Genomic DNA, 27,277 nt, shown 5'->3' with positions numbered 1-27,277 from the left:
ATAAGAAGAAGAAGAAGAAGAAGAAGAAGAAAGGGTGAAGGATATTGTAGTTGAAAAGCCATGGTACGTAACTAAAGAGTCAAATGGTGGAAACTGTCAATCAAAATTATTTGCCTTATATTTCTACATTCCATCCTTTGCTGTCATCTACACTACCTTAAGATCATCGACAATCCATCCAATGCGTTTAACTGAATGTGAATTGTTCTGGTCCTTTGAAGCAGATGTACTTTCTTCTCGCGTCTGCTTCCCACATAAGATTTCTAAAATTCCAAAAAAATGCAGTCCTCCCTTGTCGGTACACGACAAGGTACATACGATTATAAACTATAGTACTTATGATTTCTCTTGTTGTTTGTATGCACGAAATGATCGATGCTTTGCTTGGCATATTGAAGATCACTCTTGTAATTAGACAATGATTTCTTACAAATACATGATGTGCACTGTTTACTTAAACTGTCCTAGAAACTGAACTGCTGCTGCAACAAGAGAAATGGACATTTGGCCTTTTCGAATCAGTATTCCACATATATTTTTCAGCTAGATTTCTTTATATGTAAGCATAGTTGTGTGATGTATTTTAATGCTTATGAGATGCTGGTCGAAAAAAACAAGAGAGATATTTGGCAGCCTGCTCAAAGACTCTTTGGACAGCTGAAGGATGCCGTCTAGCTCGAACCTCACTCTAATTTGGCTTGAAACCAATCTTAATACCTCGGTTAATTAGAACCCTTCATTTTAATGAACCATTTTATTTTTCGGTCCATGCATGTTTCACACGGTACTCGCTCCATAGATATGTTGTCACATCCCGACCTGGCTCCATCACATCCCAGGCTTGGGATGTGACAATTTGATATTAGAGCCACTCGGCTGTTGGGTGCGGATGTGCCGGCGAGGACGTCAGGTTCCTCTTAAGTGGGGTGGATTGTAAGATCTCACATCAACCAACGTACATATAAGGCACATGTGGGATCTTACATATATAATATAGAGTAATTTCCATTTTACTACACTCAAGTTTTGCAAAAATCGCATTTACTACGCTTACTTTTTTAATCATATCCAAATTTGATAAACAGAATTGAAAATATTATCCTATTATATAGAAGAAACAAAACAAAGCGAAAAATCAAATTCTCAACGGAACCCTAACGCAAGTATTTTTTTTTTGAAACACGCCTAACGCAAGTATTAAGAGTGAAATATCCAAGTTAAAATCCACTTAAAACCTAAGTTGCAACATCTAGTTGATGGGTTCGACAAATGAAAAGTCAGTAGCTTGCCGGCCTGTTAATTATGGATCATATGCAGTTGGATTGCTTGACGTCCACACAATAGGTTTAACTGAAACAACAATTTGAGTCATTTCTAATTGGGCGAGGTTAATTCTTTCTAGCCTTGAAATGCACGGCACTTTTAGATAGTAAGGTCCAAATGACTTACATTAAACTAACATATATATAATATATGTGCGTGTGTATATGGATAAAATATGTGTATGCACCAAAACTTGAGGTTTTCTTTGGCATATTGATCATCTCTTTTCTTGTGTTTCTAGTGCATTTATCTATAACTTTGCTTATTAAATGCCTAGGAAAATAACGAGCTTCGGAACTTATGATGATTTCAGAGGATGGATAAGAGGAAGCATAAAAGTTTAAGCTATACAATCAATAGATCGTCACCAGTAACAATGGCTTCATTCAAAGAAGAAAAAGGTGCAGAATATTGAATGAATTTAAATCACGCAAAAGTAAAAGGAACCCTAATCCGCATTTTCTTTTGTTTTACGCCTCTTAACTCTTCCTAACCAGCAGTTTTCTTTGTTTAACGTTCCTTCTCTGATCACGTGATTATTTGCATCTAATTTCCTCGTTTAGGTGAATCCTGCTTAGACGGCTTGAAAATCGAGTGTTTAACTTCCTAACCAGATCAAATTTTCTTGGATTTGGTTGGGTTTGGGCTTGAGTTTGTTAATGCATGGTAACTGATATGTTTCATAAATTGATTTATACTTGCTTTCAACTTCTGAAATAAAAAATGACCAAGAGCTTTTGTGCTTTCTGTGAAACGAAGTGTAGTAGCATTGGAAATACTGGTTGCTGAAAATTTGTTACACACTAAGGACTATCTGAACCAAGTTGGTAGTTTTAAGTCCGCCATGATATGATCGAACATCTACAAATTTTGATATCCGGAAACCAATTATTTCTATCAGTTAGATTGAACACATAATGAAGAGATATTTGGTGGGATTGGAACTTCAAGAGTTCCTTCAAGTATCTGTGTGACATTCTTCATGGTCAGTGTAACAACCCGTCCCGGGATTTATGGAACAAAAAATAATATTTTTGTATTTTCACCAAGTTTGGGGATATTTTCCTTTTAAAAATGGTTTTTGGGTCTTAAATAGTGTGCCCAAGGGGCCCACCCCTGATTTTGTCCCCCGAGCCTTTCGCCTCTCTCTCTGTTCTCTCATTCTCCTGGAGCTCTCTCTCTATCTCATTTCTCTCTTTCCCTCTCAGTGTTTTTCTCTCCGACAGGAACGCACATGCGCACCCGTAGCTGCACCTGCTCGGGGAGATCATCACCATCATCGCCATCAAACCTCGTCTCTCTCTCCCTTGCTCTCATCGCCGTGAGGACGTAGGAACCGAGAACTCTCCGGCGAGTTTCCTTTGTTTTTCCGGTTTGGTAAGCTTTGATTTTTCCCTCTATCCGTGTTAGTTGTTGCCTGGATGTGTTTTACTAAATTTGAGCTCGTTATTTCCAAGGTTTTAGAGTGAGATCGACTCGGGTGAAGGCACACCCATCTCCGGCGAGTTTCGTGCTTGTCGAGGAGTTTTCCGACCACCACAGGCCATTTTACGGCGAACCAAAGGTATAAAAATACTCCTCTTGTCTAGTTCTTCATTTTGATACTTAGATGGGGGTCTAAAGTGCACATTTACAATTGGCCGGAGCTGTAGAAGCTCCGGCGTTCTCCTCCCGTTCGCACCAGGCCCTTCAGGCCGTTTCTCCACCCACGGGCCTTAGGCCTGTTTTGGTTTCAGCCCAAAACCCTAACCCTTTTCTTGTTTTATTTTTATTTAATTTCTTTAAGACCTAAAGGCCTTAGGGCCTTGTTAGCAAACCCAAAACCCTTTCTATTTAGGCCTTGGGCCGTCTGAGTTGGGCATTTGGGGCCATGTGGTTTAAACCCTAAACCAGCCCACCTAAAATCTAAACCCATTTCCCTAACCCAAACCCAAAGGCCCAAACTCGGACCCAATACCCAAACCCTAAACCGGGTTGACCCGGGTTGACTCTGATGGTTGACCCACGACCCTTTGACTTTGACCCATTGACTCAGTCACCGGTTAGCATTGACTTTTGACTTTGACCTGGGGTTGACTTTTTGGGTTTTCGTGCGGGACCCCTCCTAGGCTAATTTCGACGTTCTAGACCCGTTTTTGAAGTCCATTTTCCCAAATTCAATTGTTTGAGTAGAGTTTGACTGAAGGTACCATTTGTGTGAATAGGTGCAATTCATATCAGTGATTCCGTTATTCCTGTTTGGTACGGCTTTGCACCAACGGTGTACGGTGAGTGGACCCCTTAAAAATGCATGTTTTAATAGTAGAAATGCATACATGAAAAACATGATTTGATAACTATATTTTATGAAACGTTTTACGAGATAACATGTTTACTAAGGCTAATTTGAATTATTACTATTTTTCCTATAATCCGTGTTCTTATAGAATATCTGATGGATGATGTTATGATATTTAGAACATGTTTAGAACACCTCTTTATAGTATAGATGATGGATGATTTTATACTATGAAGTTGCTTTTCAATGTATGTATGTTCACTGTTTTGTACTTACCTACTGGTCCTTTCCGCTACGGGACGTAGGGATAGATCTGGTACGTTCCGGGCGACGGTTTGGTGTTGGCATAGGGCTTGTAGTGTGTTTCCTCTGGCTATTTAGCACAAGGATGGGGAGCCGACATGGGGCCTGAAGTGTATTTTCCTCTGATTGTCTACTCAGAGACGGGGAGCCGGCATGGGGCTTGGGGGTTTTCGGACATTCACTAGTGATTATTATATATACAAGTTATGATTTGAGACATTGCACGGAATGCTAGTTTTCGGAAAACCTATGCTTATCATAATATGTGTTTTCATAAAACCTAGAGGTTAGTACGTTGATAACTGTTTTATTATATATATATCAACTTGATCCACTGATGTTTGTTTTGCGTCCCCTTCAGGACTTGGAATCAAGGCATACAATCCCGACGACCAGGCACTTCCGCATCGGCATCTTCGAGTCCTCGGTGTAGGACCCACTTCTTTTGTTTCATTCAATTTTATATTATTTCTTTTAGTGTTCTAGTTAGTTGTATGCTCTGAACACGTTCCTTAAATGCATATTCATTATTCTTTTATATTTATAAGCCTTATCTATCCTTTGTTTTCAGCATTTGCACTCAATAAATGACTTTCGTCACCCTCGGATGTCGGCCAGCACGTGTATATCCTGGTATTCAGGGAATATTGGGATCGGGGTGTGTCAGTCGGTCTTAGTGATTGATCTTCGTGAATGCACCAAAATGCAATCATCACATACCTCTCCATCATCTCGAGGTCATCCATTGACTCGTCGTTATCATTCTCTAACAACAGCCTCATTGTATTTTGCTTATAGCAATGATACGCCCGATCAGCTGGTATCATTTGATCTTCATCCTCCATCTTCGGTTCATAATGCTTCCTGCAGCAAACAATCTCTAATAGCATAACGCCAAAGCTGTAAACATCCGCCTTTGCTGTAACAAGCAAGCTTTTGAACCACTCAGGGGCCACGTACCCTTTTGTTCCTCTGAACCTAGTAGTTGTTCGAGTTTGGTCCGTCTTCAAAAGCTTGGCTACCCCAAAGTCGGCAATTCTTGCTGTGAAAGACTCATCTAGTAGAATGTTTTGAGGCTTAATATCACAATGTATGATTTGGCTGCTGCATTCCTCATGCAAATACAGGAGTCCTCTTGCAGTTCTCAAGGAAATTTCCCTTCTTTGATACCAGCTGGGCCTTGACTCTCCAAAGAGGAAGCTTGCAAGAGAGCCATTGGTCATAAACTCATACACAAGAATTTGGTGATGCCCTTTGTTGCAAAACCTAGTAGCTGGACTAAATTTCTGTGATTTGTTCTCCCAATTACGCTCACTTCAACTTTAAATTCGAAATCATTTTCTCTGACCATACCGTCCAATCTTTTGACAGCAATATATTTCCCATTCTCAGATGCTTGAACTCCTTTGTAAACCGTTGCAAAGGCACCACGACCTAGTTCCTCCTTGAATCCGTCTATAGCTTGTTTTAGCTCCATGTAAGTGAAGCATTTCAGATTAATGCCTTCAATGCCAGGGTAAATTTTACTCACCTTCGATTTTCTTTAATGAAAACGCGAAATAACCAAAAAGGTTATTAAAGAAATGACCAAATAGGTTATTAAAGAAATAACCAAATGGGTTACTACTACTAGCATGAGAACAGATCCAACAAGGATAATAGCTGAATCATCTTTCTTGCTTGCAGGAGGGGCTAATGGGCTGCCTTTCCTTATTTTGATCAGAGATTTCCAACCAACATCAGGGTGCTTCCTCCCATTCGAAAGAGGGATCCCCTTCTTCCAACAGTCACCGCTCGCTTCCAAGAAGATGGTAATAACACAAAAACAATCAGTTAAGCAACTTTTTCTGCACCAATCCTCATTTACAGACTGAAAATGCATATAATATCCATTAGGAAAATCCATGTACTACATCTCTTTCATTTCGAAAAGATGTGTTTCTGGTGAGGATTCATCACAGCTTTGTGCAGTGAAGTTCTGTCTGCATCATTTCAGCGCATCATTTGGATCACTTAGTGTGTAACCATCAGGGCACTCGCAAGTTGGTCCTTGATCCCCCAAGACACATAATCCATTGAACCCACAAGCACCGCCGCCTGTTGTTTCCACAACCGCCGTGCAGATATTTATCGGTGAGGATGCCACACCGTACCAAAGCCCGCCATTTGTTTTCTGGTAGATATAGTGCATCAAAACTCCATTATAGTCAAGAGTAGCTCTCTGGTATGAATCTTTCAATGACTCTGTGGTGGGTGGTACGATGTCCTCAACTCGGTTTTGTTCACTGTCTGTAAGGTAAATAAAACCAGACGGGTTGAAGAATACCTGATAGTTTCCCACCGTTTGGATTGACCAGTAATGAGAATTAGGAGAATCAAATGGGAAATTGGTTGTATAAAGTACAGGAGTTCCATTAGACTCTAGCTTAAACATAAATCTTCCTTTCGAGAAATTTGTTAGCGAATGGCGCGCAAAGAGTGAGCTCCCTGGGTGAAGTATTTGAGTGGGGATGATTGTATCAGTTGGATGCTGAAAACTCTCCCACAAATTGAATGAACTTCGGCTGGCCAGCACGAAATTTCCCGTGTCAAGCATGGCTGCATAGGCAACTCCAGAAGCAGCAGGCTGATCATCCCAAATCGATATTGATCCTCCTACTGTATTGTTGAGCAGCAACCGACCATCTGCAGTGAGTTCAACTGTGGATCCCTTTTGCACCAACTTTCCATTAATGGCTGACCAGCCAATGGTTTTTTGGGGTATTTTATCGAACCAGATGGCTAGTAAGAAGCCACCGCCGTTACCTTTTTTTTGGAAACCGAAAGCAAATTCCCCAGACGGCGAGGGCTAGAAGGAGTTGTCATCCAGAGCAGTGAGGGATGAGCCTAAAGTTATATTTTGGTGAGTTTGAGAAGTGGTGAAAAATGGAAGATGTATAAGGATGAGTAGAAAGCATAAAGCATGTGGTATTACAAAAGCCATGATTCCAAAGAACATATTACTCATTTGCATTGCATTGCATTGTGTATATCCCTATATATTATAAATCTTTTTCGCTCTAAAATCATGGACTACCGATTTATATCATTAGGGTTTGATGTATTTTTGTTTAACAATGTAATGGAAACCTCTCTGTATAAATGCTCTTAACCACTTAAGCTACATGACTTTGAGTGCAAAGTAAACTCTTTTCAAAATGGGGAGGGATCCGTGACACCCCTTTTTTTACAACTTTTTACACTTGTTTTTATGGAGTCCACTTTGTAATGTATTTTAATCAATCAAACCGTCTATCTTTTAAGTATTCCCTCAAATTTCATGTGTACAAAAAAATCACTCAAATTTGAAACCACACAACCGTTAGATTAAGGGTGTTGTAGGGTTTCTTTGTGGAATTGTATTCGGCCATTTTCTTCACTACAAATGAATGTCATAGGGGTTTTGGACTTGTCTAATTTTTTGCAAGGATGATTTATGAATGATGTTCTAAAATATAGGTGATTCGAAACATTATGGCCTCACAAAAATATGTGTAAAAAATTATATAAAAAAAATGGTTTCACGGATCATTCCACAAGCGTTTCCTATTGCTGTAAAATCATTGATATTATCCATCACTGCCTTGTTAGACTTCTTGATCCAATGATTTTGTCACTAAATAAATGTCTAAGCCTAAATATGATGTATTTGAATACCTTAAGAGCATTCCCACCGTTGGGTATTGCTCCGGGGACAGGGTCCAAAACAATGGCCCGAGGGCCGGTGGGAGGCCTCCAGCGTTGGGTAGCCCGATGGAAAGGGGAGGCCCGAGCAAAGGGCCCATGAGGGATTGCCAGCCCTTGAGCCCGAGGTAGAGGTGACGCAAGGCTGACGCCAGGGTGGCGTCAGCGCATTATTTAATTTTTTTTTTGTGTCAGGCGCGTGCACCCCACCCGCACGTGGGGGCGCATCCTGACACAAAAATCAGAAAGAAAAAAAAAAGTGTCAGTTACCGTTGGGAAGCCACGTGGCTTCCCACGGTGCGTTAGATCTTAATGGTCACTTAATGTGGACCGTTAGATCTCAACGGTTAAAAAAAAAGGTCAGATTTAATATCCACCGTTCGATTTGAGATCAACGGTGGATATTAAAATGCTTTATAAATTAAAAAATAAATGACAAAATAGTTTTAAAAATCTGAAAAGTTACCGTTGTGACAAGTGGCACAATCTGGAGTGTTGGAATTCAAATTTTTTTATATCCAACGGCAGAGATTAATTAATTGAATAAAAATTTAAAAACAATTGTAAAAAATTCAAAAAAATATCTGAAAAATCTGAAAAAAATTGTAAAAAAAATTGTTTTTACTTTTCTATAAATACCTTCTCATTATCATCTACCTTACATAACAATTTCATATTTTCTCAACTACTTTCAATCACATTCCTTTCTTTGTCTCAAAGTTTGGATCCATTTTTTTCAACAAAATGACCACTGGTGCAGGTACGAATTGGTCGTTTATTGAAGATGTTGCGTTGTGTACTAGCTGGGTTGAAGTTACTCATAGTTCGCTTACGGGTAATGAGATGCAGTTGCGAGAAATGTGGAGTCTTATTCATACCAATTTTCTTGAGAAAATTGGTGGGAAAAGAACCAAAGAATCGATATCCAGTCGTTGGAAATTACTTAGCCAATCGTTTAGTACATGGAGAGACGCTTTGGCACAAGCTAGTAGTAGTATTCGAAGTGGGGAAAATTACTCGGATCAAGTAACAATATATTATTTATTTGATACCCAAATTTACATTATAATTATTTGTTTGTATTATTTATTTGTTATCTACATAATTTATTATTTATTGTTTGTATTATTTATTTGTTACGTACAAAATTTATTATTTACTGTTACTTATTTGTTACATTATAATTATGTTGTTTGTATTATTTATTTATTTGTTTGTTTGTATTATTTATTTACTAAACTTGGAACTCTAGCCCCATGTTATGATTAACATGACATATAAATATATATATATGTAACATCCCGTCCCGGGATTATTAAAACGTACACGGGAAATTACGATTTTACCCCTAATTTGTTCGTTTACACATTAGTGTTGTGTGGTGTGGTGTTGTAGGACCACACACACTCATACCCTTTCTTTTTCTCCCTGGATTCCCTCCCTCTTTCCCTCACTTTCTGTCACTCTGTCTGTCTCTCTCTCTCTCTCCCCGAGTTCCTCTCTTCTTCTTCTTCTACATACGGACATACACACAAACATACGCAAATCTTCACCAATCGAGAAACCAAGACCACCCTCGTGCTCGTGAGGCTGAGAGGAGTCCAGTGGTGCCATTTCCAGGTAAGAACTTTGACGTTTTCACGTCGATATCACCATGGCCGATTTGAACATTGTTCATGCAAACCTAAATTAGTGTGTTTTTGGAATTTCCAAGCTTGTAGATGTGTTTGTGAGGTCCCAAGGAGCCTCGGAGTGGTTCGTTGGGTGAAATTGGATGTCGGGATCGTTGGATGTAAAGTTGGCCGAACTTGGATCGTTGTTGCAGGTATGATCGTGTGATTTTTAGCCCTTGAAACTAGCCTATCGTGATTCTACTAGTCCTAAGCTTCATTTTGGTATAAAGATCGTGAAAATTGGTTGAGAAACGAGTGAGAAAACTAAGTTTGAAAATTTCCCAGTTTTCCGGAAGGGGAATATTCCGTTAAGTTTAACGGAATATTCCTAACGGCAGTTGACGGCGTCAGTTAAGGTTAACGGAATATTCCGTCAGTTTAACGGAATATTCCTGACGGCGTCAGTTGACGCCGTCAGTGTGCATGGCACGTGGCCGCGCGTGGGGGCGCGTAGGTCCGTGCCTAGGACGGCGCGTGGGGGCGCGTGCGTGGTCCAAAAATTATTTTAAAAATATGGGTGTGATCCTGAGGTTGTGTAGAGCACGTTGGTATATTCAATTGTCCAAATTGAGCAATGTATGAGAAGTTATTACGAGAAGTTGGTTATATGCTTTTAAATTAACGTTTTCGTAGCTTTTTCGCGTATAGGTGATTCGTTTTCCGAGGACGAGCGTACACACTCGAGGCAGGGGGGCTACGACCCTTCCACTTATCTGTGAGTGGGCTTTTGTTTTCCGTATATACCTATATACATATTAATTTCCAGAAATTAAATAGAAAAGGTTATTTGTTTTATGCCATGCATCATATGAATGTTGTTTACGCATCATCGCATGTATTAGTAGTGGCATACATATATATATATATGTGTATTTGGTGCTGTGGACGCACAGGTAAGTGCCAGGTAAGTGGTATTCATGTTGTTATGAAGTAGTAGTTTGAAATGCTTAGAGAGCTCATAATCTGCACCCCCGGTGTTAGTGCTCCCGCCCAGAGAGGGGCAGAGTCCTTCACGTGATGTTCACACGCACCACACGCTCGCCTTGGATCCAAGTAGGTGCTTAGTCTTGTCGTACAGACCACATTAGGTGGTTCCGACTCGTAGGTGACCCGCGATTATTCGCACAGTCTTCACGTGATCGTAGCACTAGAGCGTATATATATTACACCCAGTCCTGTCGTACAAACCACGTTAGGTGGTTCCGACTCGTGTGCAGATTCAGTTATTGAGTTGAGATTGGAGCTCTATATGCAGCCGTACAGGTCACGTTAGGTGACTCCCGGCTATCAGATTGTATGATATTGATGTGATTTACGCTTGAGCATTTACATTTGATTATGAGATTCCGTTGTGGCATATTCTCGAGCATGAATGGCATATCATGGAGCATGATTGACATATCTATACATACGTATATATGTTCATTTTCTAGGAAGTATACAGGTTTTACGGCGAGGGGTTAGAATGTATTTTGCTAAAGAGTTTTCAAAGAACTTTGTTTTTGCCCACTCACGCTTTTGTTTTTGCGCCCCTCCAGGTTCTAGTGGTCTAGCAAGTTCGGTGGTTTATCCCAGAGGGCGTCCCGACATTTCTGACAGACATTCACCATTGTAGGGTCACCTTCGGGTGTTTATATGTCGCATTTTTCCTTTTTGACTGTTATAGACTTGCTCTGAAATTGTGTCTCACATACACTAGTACCTTGTATGCTAGTTAGTTTTTAATTATTCGTACTTTTATATTACTATCTTCTTAGCTTCCGCACGCGCACATGGCTACGTCACCTTCGTGTGACGGCCAGCACGCCCTGATCTCGGTCGGGGTGTGTCAGCTTGGTATCATAGCCTAGGTTTGGCAGTCATGTGTCTTTGTGAGTATTCTAATAGTTGGTGTCTTCTGTCAGAATCATGCCGCCTCGTCGGGAACCACGTCGCTCTGATGAGTCTAGTTTCCCCGATCTTACTCAGTTGGGGGAAGTTATTGCTACAGCCCTTCAGACAGTGATGCGCCCTCCCCAGAGGACTCCTCTGGAGACTATGTATAATCTGAAGTTGGATAAGTTTAAAGGTAGTGAGGGTCACGAAGGCGCAGAGCGTTGGTTAGAACACATAGAGAAGACTTTCCGTGTATTGCATAACCAGGGGAACCTTCCTATGGAGAGGTGGGTTGAGACAACCTCATGGTTTCTGGAGATGGAGTCTGCAGCCTGGTGGGAACAAGAGCTTCGTAGGTTGACTCCAGCTCAGAGGACCGATTGGAATGTTTTCAAGGATGTGTTTCAGAGGAGATTTGTACCCCCTGAGTATATTGATCGTAAGAAACAGGAATTCACCGAGTGGAAACAGCGAAAGATGACGGCTAACGAGTATTATCGTAAGTTCACTGATGTCGCTGGGAATCCGGCGGAGATGCTTCGTCGTTTCCGTTTAGGCACTAGGAAGAGATGGCGTTCTATGGCGACTACTATTCACTGTGAGTCCTACCAGGATTTCTATGAAATACTATTGAGGATAGAGGACTCAGAGGACAGTGATGAAAAGAAAGATGACAAAGGGAAAGGTCAAGTGTCGCTTGGGCCTTGCCAGACTCAGAACTTCAAGAGGGGTGGTATTAGTTCAAGTTCATCTAGTGGTGGTTTCAGTACCTCTAGACAAGGACGAGGAGGTAGGTTTTATGGAGGTGCTCGAGGCCAGAGACAAGGTGATGGTGGCCGAAACCGACCCCCAGTTTGTCGTAGGTGTAATAACCGACATTTCGGCTAGTGCAGGCGTGGCGGAGGTGGTTGTTACACATGTGGGCAAATGGGACATATAGCTGTGAATTGTCCTCAGGGTCAGCAGCAGAAGCCGCAGCAGACCTTTATGCTGCCACCTGCACCGATTCAGCAAATCCAGGGTCCGAGTAATTATGGTCAAGCAGGTAGAGGTGGTGCCTATCACTATCAGGGTGATGTTGTTCCTTATGCTCCGGGACAATATCAGTAACCCCAGGACCCGTATTCACAAGGTGGTTATCCCCCGTAACCCAGCAACTACATGTCGTATCCTCCAGCTCCAATGGGTGGTTCTCAGTGGTACCAAGGAGGACAGTATCAACAGGGTGAGATTGCCACTAGTAGTGCAGGGTCTTCGAGACAGTTGGGTCAGCCCAGTCAGGGGCGTGGAGCTCAAGGTCGCGGTGTTCAAGCGAGCAAAGGTCGCAGCGGACGACAGCAAGGCCATGGGCGTATTCACAATATTTCCCTGCAGGATACTCAGAACAACCCAGACTTGATTATGGGTACGTTAAACATTCTTGGTTATTTTGCTAGAGTCTTAATTGATTGTGGAGCTACACATTCCGTTATTTCTCATACATTTGCTCAAGTAACGCAACCTCGCCCCACACCACTAGGGTACGATTTAGAGTTCGCTATGCCTAGAGGAGAGAGATGTGTTGTAGATTGTATGTACCCAGGATGTCCAGTGATAGTAGAGGGTGTTGTTATGCCCGCTGATCTTATCCCGTTAGATATTGTCGATTTTGATGTGATTTTGGGCACAGATTGGTTGCACTTCTATCGTGCCAACATTGATTGTTACGGGAAAGTAATTACGTTTCACCGTCCTGGATTACCTGAGGTTACTTTTGTGGGTGAGCAGAGTGGGGTAAGACACGGCGTTATTTCGGCCTTGTGAGCGAAGAAACTGTTGTCTAAAGGTTGTCAGGGGTATCTAGCTCATGTGGTGTTAGATGAGGCCGTTCCTAGCATAATTGAGGATGTGAGAGTGGTCAGACACTTCCCTGATGTTTTTCCTAAGGATTTACCTGGTTTACCCCCAGATCGAGATGTGGAGTTCACTGTTGAGTTGCTTCCAGGTACTAATCCTATTTCATTAACTCCTTATCGTATGGCTCCCGCTGAGTTAAGGGAATTGAAAGTGCAGTTACAGGAATTAGTGGATAAGGGATTCATTCAGCCTAGTACTTCACCTTGGGGCGCTCCAGTGTTGTTTGTGAAAAAGAAATACGGAACTTTGAGGTTGTGTATTGACTACAGGCAATTGAATCGGGTGACGATTAAAAACCGTTATCCATTGCCTCGTATCGACGATTTGTTTGATCAGCTGAGAGGTGCTTGTGTATTTTCTAAGATAGACTTGAGGTCTGGGTACTATCAGCTGAAGATTAGTAGGGATGATGTTCCTAAGACGGCGTTCAGGACTCGTTACGGTCATTACAAATTTCTGGTTATGCCGTTTGGGTTGACGAATGCACCAGCAGCTTTTATGGATTTAATGAACCGGGTATTCCAGCCTTACTTGGATAGATTTGTTATTGTCTTCATTGATGATATTCTGGTGTATTCTAAGTCCAAAGCGGAACATGTTCGACATCTTACTTTGGTGTTGAAGAGGTTGAGAGAACACCAATTGTATGCTAAGTTTAACAAGTGCCAGTTTTGGTTAGATCAAGTCGCGTTTTTGGGGCACAACATTTCTGCTCAAGGCATTCTGGTTGATCCTCAGAAGGTTGCAGCTGTGGAGAGTTGGGAGCAACCACGAACCGTTACTGAGGTGAGAAGTTTCATTGGTTTGGCGGGATATTATCGGAGATTCGTTAAGGATTTTTCGGTGATTGCCTTACCATTGACGAGGTTAACAAGGAAAGACGTTAAGTTTGAGTGGAATGATAAGTGTGAGCAAAGTTTCCAACAGCTGAAGCATTGTCTTACTAATGCACCTGTTTTGACACTCCCGGACGATAGTGGTGATTTCGAGGTTTATAGCGATGCTTCCTTGAATGGTCTGGGATGTGTATTGATGCAGCATGGTAGGGTGATTGCTTATGCTTCGCGGCAGTTGAAAACCCATGAGATTGAATTACCCTACACATGATTTGGAGTTGGCTGCTATCATCTTTGCGTTGAAGTTGTGGAGACATTATCTTTACGGAGAGAAGTGTAGGATCTTCACAGATCATAAGATTCTTCAGTATCTCTTCACCCAGAAGGAACTTAATCTTCGTCAACGGAGGTGGTTGGAGTTGCTCAGCGATTACGATTGCACGATTGATTATCACCCTGGACGTGCGAACGTAGTGGCCGATGCACTTAGCAGGAAGTCACAGGGCCGTATCAATGCGTTGTACGCTAGTCGTATTCCTCTTTTGGTGGACTTGCGTGCTACGGGAGTAAGGTTAGAAGCAGAAGATCAAGAAGTGGCGTTACTTGCTAATTTTCAAGTTAGACCAATCTTGGTTGATCGGGTGCTTGAAGCTCAAGTAGCTGATGAACAGATTCAAGAACTAATTCAAGCTCGAGATCAAGGAAGGAGGCGAGATCTCAGAGTTCGTGATTCTGATGGCATGTTAATGTTAGAGGGTAGAATGTTCGTGCCTAGTAATGCGGATTTGAAGAAGGAAATTCTTGATGAAGCACATATCTCGGCTTATGCTATGCACCCAGGGGCAACTAAAATGTATCATACCATTCGACCATTTTACTATTGGCCGGGTATGAAAAGGGAGATAGCCGAGTATATGAGCAGTTGTGCTGTTTGTCAGCAGGTTAAAGCAGAAAAAAAGAAGCCGTTTGGATTGTTGCAGCTGCTTCCCGTTCCAGAGTGGAAATGGGAAAATATCACTATGGATTTTGTGTACAAGTTGCCGCGTACACATAATGGCTTTGATGGCATTTGGGTGATCGTTGATCGGCTCACTAAGTCGGCACATTTTATTCCAGTGAGAGAGAAGTACTCTTTGAGCCGGTTAGCAGAATTGTTTATCTCAAAGGTTGTGAAGTACCATGGCGTCCCTGTAAGTATTGTCTCGGATCGTGACCCACGATTCACATCGAAGTTTTGGGTAGCTTTTCAGGAAGCTTTGGGTACGAGACTACTTTACAGTACGGCGTATCATCCACAGACGGACGGACAGTCTGAGAGAACTATTCAGACCTTGGAAGATATGCTGCGAGCATCGGTGTTACAGTTCAGTGATGCTTGGCACCAGCGGTTAGATTTGATGGAATTTGCTTACAACAACAGTTTCCATTCGAGTATTGGCATGGCGCCATTTGAAGCCTTGTATGGTAGATCTTGTCGCACTCCGTTGTGTTGGTCCGAGGTTGGAGAAAGAGTCTTAGTGGGTCCGGAGATTGTCGAGGAGACTACTCAAAATGTTCAGGTAATTAGGTCTAACCTGAAAGCAGCTCAAGACAGGCAGAAAAGTTTAGCAGATCGGCATGCTACGGACAGAGTGTATGAGGTCGGAGATTGGGTATTTTTGAAGCTTTCACCGTGGAGATGTGTTGTGCGGTTTGGAAAGAAGGGAAAGTTGAGTCCCAGGTACATCGGACCGTACATAGTCACAGAAAGAGTTGGTGAGGTAGCTTATAGGTTGGAGTTGCCTCCGGAGTTGGCTAAAGTGCATAACGTTTTTCACGTGTCTATGCTCCGACATTATGTTGCTGATTCGTCGGATGTGATACCTCCTCAACCGTTAGAGATAAATCCAGATTTGATGTACGACGAGGAACCGTTAACGATCTTAGATTGGAAAGAAAAGGTTCTGAGGAACAAAACGGTGAATTTGGTGAAAGTTTTATGGAGGAATCACTCGGTTGAAGAAGCGACATGGGAGACAGAAAATAGGATGAGGGATTTGTATCCTAGATTGTTCTTTGACCATTAGGGGTGTATTTAATTATTTTGAATTTCGGGACGAAATTCAATTAAGGTGGGTAGGTTGTAACATCCCGTCCCGGGATTATTAAAACGTACATGGGAAATTACAATTTTACCCCTAATTTGTTCGTTTACACATTAGTGTTGTGTGGTGTGGTGTTGTAGGACCACACACACTCATACCCTTTCTTTTTCTCCCTGGATTCCCTCCCTCTTTCCCTCACTTTCTGTCACTCTGTCTGTCTCTCTCTCTCTCTCCCCGAGTTCCTCTCTTCTTCTTCTTCTACATACGGACATACACACAAACATACTCAAATCTTCACCAATCGAGAAACCAAGACCACCCTCGTGCTCGTGAGGCTGAGAGGAGTCCAGTGGTGCCATTTCCAGGTAAGAACTTTGACGTTTTCACGTCGATATCACCATGGCTGATTTGAACACTGTTCATGCAAACCTAAACTAGTGTGTTTTTGGAATTTCCAAGTTTGTAGATGTGTTTGTGAGGTCCCAAGGAGCCTCGGAGTGGTTCGTTGGGTGAAATTGGACGTCGGGATCGTTGGATGTAAAGTTGGCCGAACTTGGATCGTTGTTGCAGGTATGATCGTGTGATTTTTAGCCCTTGAAACTAGCCTATCGTGATTCTACTAGTCCTAAGCTTCATTTTGGTATAAAGATCGTGAAAATTGGTTGAGAAACGAGTGAGAAAACTAAGTTTGAAAATTTCCCAGTTTTCCGGCGCCGGAGGCTCGCCGGAGAAGAAAGGGGAATATTCCGTTAAGTTTAACGGAATATTCCTAACTGCAGTTGACGGCGTCAGTTAAGGTTAACGGAATATTCCGTCATTTTAACGGAATATTCTTGACGGCGTCAGTGTGCATGGCACGTGGCCGCGCGTGGGGGCGCGTAGGTTCGTGCCTAGGACGGCGCGTAGGGGCGCGTGCGTGGTCCAAAAATTATTTTAAAAATATGGGTGTGATCCTGAGGTTGTGTAGAGCACGTTGGTATATTCAATTGTCCAAATTGAGCAATGTATGAGAAGTTATTACGAGAAGTTGGTTATGTGCTTTTAAATTAACGTTTTCATAGCTTTTTCGCGTATAGGTGATTCGTTTTCTGAGGACGAGCATACACACTCGAGGCAGGGGGGCTACGACCCTTCCACTTATCTGTGAGTGGGCTATGTAAGAAGTTGACGGTCATGTTGTCTCCGTATTGAGGTACGCTCTATGTTTCTTTTAAGGGTGATTTTCAGACCGATCGGATAAAACACAAGATTTTTATTTTTATTTTTATTTCGAATCTGCATTTTGGGAATCTTTATATGCATGCCAGCTTCTATCAACTCATTTAGGAAATATTCAGATTCGGAACAAAAAATTTGTGACAAAATCGAACATCTCGATTGTAATGACAAAACCAAGTCACGAAGTGACGACATTATTGATTTAATATAGATGGCATATTGACCAAATTCCGAAAATCAATTATTTTAGAAAATGAAATTTATATTTTCATCATTTCAGCCAATTTTTGTAATTTTTTTGAGGTCACAATTGTTTGTATATTACCATGTGTATTAAAAATACTTTGATTTTCTGTACACTTGTCAATGATTCATTGAACTATATATTGTTTTAACTCCAAAGTACTATACTTGTGTATATGTACACCTAATACACGTACTTTTAACATGTTTTTGAGTCATGCATATATAATTCATGTATTCCACACATATTTCCGACATATTAGTGAAAATTTAAAACAGAAGAATATTAAAATTTTAAATAATACACATATATTCTTTAATATAATTTTGAACAAAGTTGTCAAATATACACGTAACTGCATCCGTTTAGTATTTTTTTTATTATTATTAAAAAAAAAAGACAAGTTGGTGGCTTCGACATAGCATTTCACCATTACAGCAGCCGAGAAGACTCGCAAAATCATTTCAAACTCTCATTGATCACCTTCGTATGATTCCCTGCTGTCAAAAATCAAACACACGACTTACCGTGCGGACGACAATTTAACCTATAAAACCACGATTTATCTGTTTGTATGAAATTTGACAGCCCAAGTTGGAATGGGCCCTGCGCGCCCAATATCATTGTGCCAAGTTTCCTTTTGTTGATATCGTAAATAAACAAAATTATAAATAAATATGCGCCAAAGAGAAATTCATCCTATTGGTCAATCCAAGAGACCACGGATCGCAATCTTGGCAACTCCACTTAACCAATCCTAGTCGTCCACTAAAACCTTATCAACGCTCCAAAATCTCCCTCCAAACCTTTTCAAAACACACACAAAATCTACATTTCCCTCCACCCACACGCCTACTATATATACCCACCAAAATCCAACCCCAAATTCCAACCACCTTCCTATTTCCAATTCCCCAATTTTCCCGAGAAACAAACAGATCCCAGAACACTTAGAGCCATCCCTCTCAATTTTATCGATGGCACGCACCAAGCAAACCGCCCGGAAATCCACCGGAGGCAAGGCCCCAAGGAAGCAGCTGGCCACCAAGGCTGCCCGGAAGTCTGCTCCGGCGACCGGAGGAGTGAAGAAGCCTCACCGCTTCAGGCCGGGAACTGTGGCGCTGAGAGAGATCAGGAAGTACCAGAAGAGCACCGAGCTCCTGATCCGCAAGCTGCCATTCCAAAGGCTGGTGAGGGAGATCGCCCAGGACTTCAAGACCGATCTGAGGTTCCAGAGCAGCGCCGTGGCGGCGCTCCAGGAGGCGGCGGAGGCGTACTTGGTGGGACTGTTCGAGGACACCAACCTCTGCGCGATACATGCCAAGAGAGTTACCATTATGCCCAAGGATATCCAGCTCGCTCGGAGGATTAGGGGCGAGAGGGCTTGATGATATTTGGAGAGCAATTTCGGGGTTTCATAGCCTTTGGCTTTTAAACGACGTGTAGTTAATTGTAGATGGATCCTTTGTTTTGGAATTTCCAGACCTTAGAGGTTTGGTTCGTGTTTAGACGACAAGTCGTTTGCTTCGAAAACTTGTGGTATAATATGTTTGAAATCTAATGGCTAATCGGATTTGTTGTTTTAATTATATGATTTCTTCCTCCCATTTAGTCTTAAAATGTGGTTTAATCATGAAAGTAATCATTCTTGCGGTGTAAGTGCTTTCAAGATACATTTTTGGTTTGGGATGGAGATTTTTTTGGTTTGATTTGGAATTTTGGGTATTTTTTTCACCCCTAAAGTTGACTCAGTCTAAAATATAAAATGCTTGTGCATTTGTTCTCTTTTGTGCATCTCACTCTAGTTTTTTGCTCATTGTTTTTATGCAGTTGTTATGCTTATTATTTTATTTATTATCATTTGATGAATTTAAAATTTTATATCTATAAACTACGTAGATTTTGCAATTTAAATTAATTTAATAGTGATAAATATGATGATGAACATTATTATTATTTAACGGTAATGAACAAAAATATTGTTATCCTATTTGCATACATGACTTCCACCTTTTGGCCGGGCCTAAATTTTTTTCAATTGTTTTTCTTTTGCCGGCCCAATCTTTCGGTCACCATTGGAAGCCCAAGGTCAAAATGTAAAGGCCCAAAATTATTGGGCTTAAACCAGGTTGGAGTTGGTTGGAAGAGGTGCATTGCGGAGAGGTCCAAAACAACGAAACTCAAGGCCCATATCTTTACCAATATGGGGAGGTTGGTTTGCCCATAATTGGCACTTTCAATATTCGATTTTACTACCTAAACAATTAGATGGTTTTCCCTTATGAACATATATTGTATGCTCCGGAGAAAATTTTTAGATCATATTTTATAGGCTATACAATGGGACAATTGATTGTTGGATTTTATTTTTAAATTATTTAAGATAAATTCAACAATCAGCATTCATATTTTAAAAAAATGTGATCTCAAGTTAATAAGATTATCAGCTTAGCAAGAGTTGGGGGAATATTTATCGTACAGTCTTACCATTGTTTTACAAAGAGGCTATTCCCACGACTCGAATCCAATCACAAAGAAGCAACATTTTCGTTGCTCTAAGGTGTGTTCTCAACTTCATCCCCCTAATTACTTGTCCATGTCATAAGATAAAATTCATTTAATTCATTAAAAACCAATAAAATAAAAATTCCATATTTTAGCTTATATGGTAAAAACAGCCAAAGGTTCGTATGTGTGCATTGACAAATGCCAAACATGACTGAATTACCAATTAAGCCACGATTTTAAACCAATATAAAAAATGAATCGCAGCCGTGCACCAAAATCCAACGATTGGGATTCAAATAAAAAAATTTTGACCGTTGTGGCCTAATGTCGGTTCGCAAGCTTCAAATAGTACCGTTTGCTTTGCTTTTAGGCTCCTGAGACAAGAAACGCAAAGCGCAGAGCGAAACAAAGAAAGAGAGAGAAAGAAGGCGATTTTCGTTTGAAAATTCACTGAATCCGGAAACTCTAGAGGGCGATAAGGAGATCTCAGCCATCAATGGAGGAAGCCAAACCAGCGGTTGTTCCACAGCAACCCAAAGGTATTCGCCGATCCCATTTCTGATTTCTGAATTGAAAATTTGAATTTAAATTTAAAAATCTGGGTTCTTTTGATGTGATTCTATCTGGGTTTTGTAGAATTCTCCATTTAAATTTCTGGGTTTTGTTGAGGCGATTTTATCTGGGTTCATCAATTTTCTTGTTTATTTTGATCTGCCCGTTTCTTTTCTTGTTCATATTTTTTTAATTCGGAGTGGTGGATTTGATGGGTTCCTTCTGGTTATTTGGTTTATTGTTGCTTAATTAATTGGGGCTTTTCATTTGGAAGTATTTCGTGTTCTTTCTTGTTGTTATATTGTAGCGATTCAGATTTTTTTTTCTTTTTTTTTTTTTCTGGGAAATCTTCATATTTTAATGGCTGGTTTCTTCGATATTGATGTATTTCGCGTTTGTTTTTCCTCAAGGTGGTGATGCACTCAGAAGGGACAGGCGAGTTCTTCAAGACATTGGCAATCGCCCCATTACTAGGTCTCTACTCTCTTTCTCCTCTCTCTCTCTGTCTCTCTCTCTCTCCCCCCCCCCCGCAAACACACAAGCAATTAACTAACAAATTCTTGACTTGCAGGAGTTTTCATGCACAACTGATAGCAAAGGGACAAGAAAAAGGAGTTAACGATGTGGTAATAATAATTTACCACAGCTTTTTACCTCATTATTTTTGTTCTTATGGATTTTGGTTTTTGAAACTTGGAGTTAATTGTGCTCATGGAACTGGATTCTTTAAATTATAGAACCCTGTGGTGCTGCCAGTACTTGATGATAAGCTAGCTCTCAATCGAAAGCGTGTTCCTGCCAAGAAGGTAGTTCCCAGGAAGGAAATTGACAAGCCAAAATCTGATGCTGTGGTTGTTATTAGTTCTGATGAAGGAGAAGAAAAGAAGAAGCCTGTGAATCAATGCAAGCCAGAAGAAGGGCGGAAGGAAGTCAAGACACTGACTTCGATCCTCACAGCTCGAAGCAAGGTGAGTTTTGGTTTTCTTTTGGCATAACAGGTGTTGAGTTTTTAACTATTCTTTGTTGGAGTATTTGAAATTTTTGTTTGCTGCAGGCTATGGCTCTTGGAGTGAACATCAAGCCAAAAGCAAAGATTGTTGAAATCGATTCAGCTGATGTCAATGATGAATTAGCAGTGGTGGAATACATTGATGATTTATACAAGTTCTACAAGCTCACTGAAGTATGTTGTATTCTGTTCCTCTAGTCTTCAATTTCCCCTTCTCCTTATCTCGTATCTTACCAAACGAAATTTTGGAATGCAGGATGATAGCCGTGTTCATGACTACATGGATTCTCAACCAAACATAAATACAAAGATGAGATCAATCCTCATAGACTGGTTGATAGATGTTCACAGGAAATTTGAACTGATGCCTGAAACCTTCTACCTGACTGTGAACATAATTGATCGCTACCTTTCGAAGAAGATTATTTCTAGGAGGGAACTTCAGCTAATTGGTATTAGTTCTATGGTTATAGCATCCAAATATGAGGAAATATGGGCTCCACAGGTAGTGTTCCTTGAGTTGTTTTAGTGACATCATATTTTGAGAGTTGTAATTTGATCTGAAATGGGGTTTTCGATATGCAGGTCAATGACTTTGTTTGCTTATCAGACTACGCATACACCAGCGATCAGATACTACGCATGGAGAAAGCAATCCTGGGGAAGCTGGAGTGGTATTTGACAGTTCCCACCCCTTATGTCTTCCTGTCTCGATACATCAAAGCTTCTGTTTCGCCTGATGAGGAGGTAGTTAATTTTCTGTGGTTTTAAGTAAAACAGAAACATTAAAACTCTGTTTGTTGAACCGACAAATACTAATTTACTTACTGATCTAATGCAGACGAAGAACATGGTTTTCTTTCTAGCTGAGCTCGGAATCCTGCATTATCCAACTATCATTCTGTACTCCCCATCTATGATATCTGCTGCTGCCGTCTATGCTGCGCGTTATACTCTCAATAAGAATCCTTTCTGGACTGAAACTTTGAAGCACCACACTGGCTATTCTGAAGACCAGTTGAGGTAAACTTCATTTGGAATCTGTGTGGTGTAGCTGTGATTTGTGAAACAGTTGTGTATATTTACTAATTTGGGTGTGGTCTTTGTAATGCAACAGGGACTGTGCCAGGCTCTTGGTCGGCCTTCACTTGAATGCAGCGGAAAGTAAACTTCAAGCAGTTTACAGGAAATTCTCAAGGCCGGATTATGGTGCTGTTGCTCTTTCCGTTCCAGCCAAAAGTTTTCAGCCATCTTCATGAAGTGTTGCTTCTGAGTCTGTTTACTTTTTGTAGACGAAGATTTTCAAAACCGTGTATTGTTCTACAATACCAAGTGTCTCTCGGCATTTATCTTTAGTCCTGTATATCATCAGTTTTCCGATTTGTCATTGTTGTTGCTACAACAATATAGCCATTTTCATGTCTGTTGAAATTTAGTCTGTAAACACCAGATTTGGTGCAATCTTTTCTTGCAATTCAAGCTGCAATTTCAGTTTTGATCTTGCAGTGCAAAATTGCATTATTAATGAGAATTGTCGTATTGATTCGAGTACCAACGTTGATCTCCATAGACAAAATTATTCATCCATAATAATGTATATGTTATTTTGGGTCATAACGTACAATTTCACGATCTCTGAAATCTTCTCAAAACAAACTATTCACTACGATCTACAACAATCCTCCAATCTATAAAATCTACAAAAGAAAATACTTCTACTCTTCCTCTGGTCCCTGGATATGTATAACACATGAGCAGATGAGCTGACAAATTATGAACAGCACAAACCATAAAAGCCTTGGGGTTAAGCGTTTTGCAGTAGTTTCTTGACCACTGGACATTTCTGCTTACACTGGTGGAGATATACAAGTCACCACAGCATCAGTTGGTCACTTTAACATGACTTGTGACTTTGCGAAATCACGAGCAAAGATGAATTCTGAAACCAATCATCCATAAAGTATCAGGCCTCATGTATTAACAACGAAAACTCATCAGTGATACTGTATAAAGGTGTACGAATATGAGATTCATGGTAAAATTAATTCATAAGGGAAACACTGCAAATTAATAGATTGCAAGCACAGGTTCGGTCAAATGTTTAGACACGTTTCAATATCGCGAACCATTTTCCTTCACGTACGTGTGTATAATTGGAGTAGAAAGTAGTAACCATGTCATAGGATTTTAAAGAATCCATAGGATTTGAAAAACTGAATCACAAAGTAGGCTTTCGAGAATACATACCCTTGTTCCAGCAATGATGGTACTGTTGAGAGGATGAGCTGCACATGCTGTAACCCTTTCTGACAATGGAAGAAACCTGTTTTTCTTCTCTTGATTCTTTACCCCAGAAAGATTTTGTGCATCGTCTCTACAAGATAAAGAAACATATGGTTAACCAAAATGCAAAATAAACAACGTTCCCACAAGGGCCAAACCGAAAATGAGATAATTATAGGAGAAGGGGAAAAGGCAAGTGAAGTAAATGTCACATTTCTACTCTTATCTAACCATCCTTCTAAAGTAAAAAGTGCTATTAGTTCTGCTGAATGTTCATATCATTTCAGATTATGTATTCGATAAAAAACCCTCAGCCGCAGAGACTGATGGTCACATTACTGTTCTTATCTAACCAACCTTATAATTTAGGTCTTACGCCTAGGTAGACCTGATGGCTAATTGACATACTGGTAAGTTGTAGAGTTTCTTACATGTAGTCAACATGGCTAGGAGAGCTTGAATCGGGATAGAAATCCAAAATATAAATCCCACTGTCAGTTGATGATCCAACCACATAGATCTGCATTATAAAAGTGACAGATTTAAGACTTTACTGTACAATACAAGTGGTCGACACAACAAAATTAAATTTTAAGGCCAAGAAAATGAAAATCTTGTAGGATTGCTACAGCCTACCACCGATTGTAATCAACCACTTTAGAAATGACTTGGAGTATGCAAGTAGCGGTAAGTCCTTACCGAATTTATTGGCAGCCATGAAGGTTTTCTCAAATATAACAGATCAGCTGATACACCAGAATCATTTCTACGCCATCAGAATGAAAGGAAACATTAAACAAATAGAGCTCTTAAAAACAAATTTATAGTGTTTTTAAAGTTAACACATGATATTAAATGAGTAACACTTACAACCAAGCAGGCGGAGGACAATGAATATGTGTAACTTGAAAATTATAAACATCCAAAACACCTGACCTGCATTAAACGAGGCACGAGCAAGAAGCAATGGAGAGTGCGTTAGAATGATGCTTTTGGTAAAAAAAAAATTATATCATATTCTAAACGGGAATTTATTAAAGGCTCTATTGTCAAGTACAGAAAGTCCAGCAAGCCCTGCAAGTCCTGAATATGTTGAAAGTTGCTTTACACCCAAAAGAATTGTCACATGTCAAGCACGCATTCCTATTGTTTTCTAAGGTACATTTCCCTTTTACTGTAAACCAAATCTCTTGTAAATAATATTTTCTTGAAAGAGAAATTATCATGCGTCCAACGTGTTCAGAACAGTATTCCAGCTAGGTTCATATTGTTAGGTACTTGCAGCCAGAGGCAAGTTTTTAATTCAAAAATTAGCATACAAAATTAATCAACACCAATAATAACAGGAAAGAAAACTCCTCCCCAGACCTACCAACCATCATCAAGGTGGAATGCCAACTGACGCGGGCAAGATGGATCGAGATTTATGGATTGTATCTCCTTAGAAACAATGTCTGATTGTGCCTGAAAATAATGAGAACATTTAGTTGTCTAAATTAAAATACGCAAAACATGACATTTACATAACTTAGGTCTGCTATGAATCTATGATTGACCTTACAGTTCACATTCCTGATATTAATGTGTCAAATAGTTTTTGGCTTCAATGAAGCAATATATAATACTCAAAACTTACAAGGTAACATGCACAAAAAATTTGGATGAACAATACTAATTCTTTTTCCTAAAACAGTATTTGTAAATAAGAAACATATTTGATACCTTCAGAGGCCCAATTTTCTCTAACATTGATGATAACTTCAATGATGTTAGAGGTGGATGACGTATCTATAGAAACCAAAAAAATGAAACAGAAAATTAGTACTATCATTTTGCAGAACTGCTAGGATTGTGTCAGGGTGCTGATTTTCAGTTCTTGTTGTTTTACTTCTTTATTACTCTGAAGAGTAGAAGATGTTCTTCCACCACGAAGATCCCATATATAAATAAATCCATTCTTTCCAGCTCCAAAAACGATCTGAAAAAAAAAGTGTAAAATTGTTTAGAGGAAAAATTTACTCATGGAAAGGAGAAATCGTAGGATATCGACTGAGAACATGCTTCCAAATTCAAGATCTTTAATTGAGACTTCCAAGCATTATTCTCTTATTGTAATACTAGTTAGTTTGGGTCTTTCTATGAATCTCTTTCATGTTATATTCACACGAAAACTATGAGAAAATTCACTCATATAGGACTAAAGAGTGCACCACACTACGTCTAATCATTTAGACCCTTCCAGTTTTCTTTTTCATGCAACTCCAAAAAATAATTAAAATCAATTTTGGGTCATCACAATTAACTTGGAAAGGAATTACCATACCCTCTGACTATGATGACTGAGTTCCTGGTTTTAAGAAAATGCCTTGCCAGCAATATTTCTTCCTAAATGATCTTTCACCTTAAGATAATTGATATAACTAGAAATCTAGAGTATATACATATATAAGTTTGAACAAGTAATCCTCATTCATGAATCATAATCACGATGGTTTCTACTTATTAAACGTAATTTTTTATTATGTACTAGGTTTATAACACAAAGAAACAAAAGCATGGTTACATGCTTTCCTAAAAGATGTGCCTATCTCAAGTTCCCATATATATGTAAAAGTAAAAGATTGAAGAAAAAGTTGTGAATTGTTACAGACCTGATTTTCCACATTCAATTGGATACTATTAAGGGTTCCACGGGAATCTGTAGTGAGTTCAAGACATGGAAATGTGCTCTTTCTTCTGTCCCATACGTTGATTGCACCATGTGTATCAGAAGCCAGTATTCTAAAATCACCAAAAAAGGAACGCCGTCTTAGAAAGACAATATAACTGATAGAAGTAAAAAATAAGTACAAAAGTCAGAAATGAAAAACGTTGTCTCTTTATTTCACCAACCTGGAATCGTCAAGTGAAGTAGAAGCAATATCAGTAAGGCCTTTATGAATATTAGACCCAAAGACGGAAACACTATGTCTTGTCCTTAACACCTGGATCAAAAAGTAAGGACAAATATCAAATATAAGTATTTATCGCATAGATGTCCACAAACGTATCGTATAGAGAAGCTTATCAGATATCAAAGTTTATATAGCCTGACCGGAACTGCAAATCTAAAAATTCACATCATCCTCATTTAAATCATGCATGTGGTATGTATGTATCTGTGTGCCTGTGACTATGTCTGTGAGTACAATTGAGCGCTTTTATTCCTCTAAACTTTCTCTTAACCAAGAAAAGAGAGGGAGAGAAACTTACCTGGGATGGTTTAGATGAGATATAACTAATATCAAATATAAGTACTTCATTCCTTTTTGTAGATGTGCAAACAACCTAACATAAACAAAGTAGGAAAATCTTGATGTTAGAAACCGACGAGAGATAAACCAATTAAAACAAATCAACCTTAAATGTGCTGTACTCAACGACTTAACGAAGGCTTCTAAACTAACAGTACAATATACTACAAATCCATTTG

General features: G+C 40.0%; 3 protein-coding genes and 1 pseudogene across 3 annotated transcripts in view; 2 read left to right on the top strand and 2 right to left on the bottom strand.

The window, feature by feature from the left end:
* Positions 1-2,220: 2,220 nt before the first annotated feature.
* On the bottom strand, positions 2,221-6,887 carry LOC137743231 (G-type lectin S-receptor-like serine/threonine-protein kinase LECRK3; annotated as a pseudogene).
* Positions 6,888-18,341: 11,454 nt separating this feature from the next.
* Positions 18,342-19,164, top strand: LOC137742781 (histone H3.2). The gene has a single exon (XM_068482730.1). It carries the CDS (start codon positions 18,431-18,433, stop codon positions 18,839-18,841), a length of 411 nt encoding a protein of 136 aa, XP_068338831.1. The 5' UTR covers positions 18,342-18,430; the 3' UTR covers positions 18,842-19,164.
* Positions 19,165-20,360: 1,196 nt separating this feature from the next.
* LOC137743540 (G2/mitotic-specific cyclin S13-7-like) lies at positions 20,361-23,065 on the top strand. Its single transcript, XM_068483454.1, has 9 exons — positions 20,361-20,500; positions 20,924-20,987; positions 21,085-21,139; positions 21,251-21,481; positions 21,568-21,696; positions 21,779-22,027; positions 22,108-22,269; positions 22,364-22,545; positions 22,640-23,065. The coding sequence occupies exons 1-9, from the start codon at positions 20,458-20,460 to the stop codon at positions 22,779-22,781; spliced, it is 1,257 nt and encodes a 418-aa protein (XP_068339555.1). The 5' UTR covers positions 20,361-20,457; the 3' UTR covers positions 22,782-23,065.
* Positions 23,066-23,138: 73 nt separating this feature from the next.
* LOC137743230 (uncharacterized) overlaps positions 23,139-27,277 on the bottom strand; it is a 4,614-nt gene continuing 475 nt past the window's right edge. The window contains exons 2-12 of the mRNA XM_068483107.1: positions 27,058-27,132; positions 26,698-26,789; positions 26,457-26,586; positions 25,694-25,783; positions 25,528-25,593; positions 25,178-25,269; positions 24,676-24,741; positions 24,505-24,571; positions 24,237-24,325; positions 23,770-23,896; positions 23,139-23,461 (exon numbers count right to left, since the gene is read on the bottom strand). Of these exons, the coding sequence (XP_068339208.1) occupies positions 23,417-23,461; positions 23,770-23,896; positions 24,237-24,325; positions 24,505-24,571; positions 24,676-24,741; positions 25,178-25,269; positions 25,528-25,593; positions 25,694-25,783; positions 26,457-26,586; positions 26,698-26,789; positions 27,058-27,132 (939 nt within the window). The 3' untranslated portion in view covers positions 23,139-23,416. The remainder of the gene's footprint in view (positions 23,462-23,769; positions 23,897-24,236; positions 24,326-24,504; positions 24,572-24,675; positions 24,742-25,177; positions 25,270-25,527; positions 25,594-25,693; positions 25,784-26,456; positions 26,587-26,697; positions 26,790-27,057; positions 27,133-27,277) is intronic.

The sequence above is a fragment of the Pyrus communis genome, chromosome 8 (genome assembly GCF_963583255.1).
Source record: "Pyrus communis chromosome 8, drPyrComm1.1, whole genome shotgun sequence".
In the NCBI taxonomy this organism is placed as follows: domain Eukaryota; kingdom Viridiplantae; phylum Streptophyta; class Magnoliopsida; order Rosales; family Rosaceae; genus Pyrus; species Pyrus communis.
This window is presented reverse-complemented; position numbering and strand designations above follow the sequence as displayed.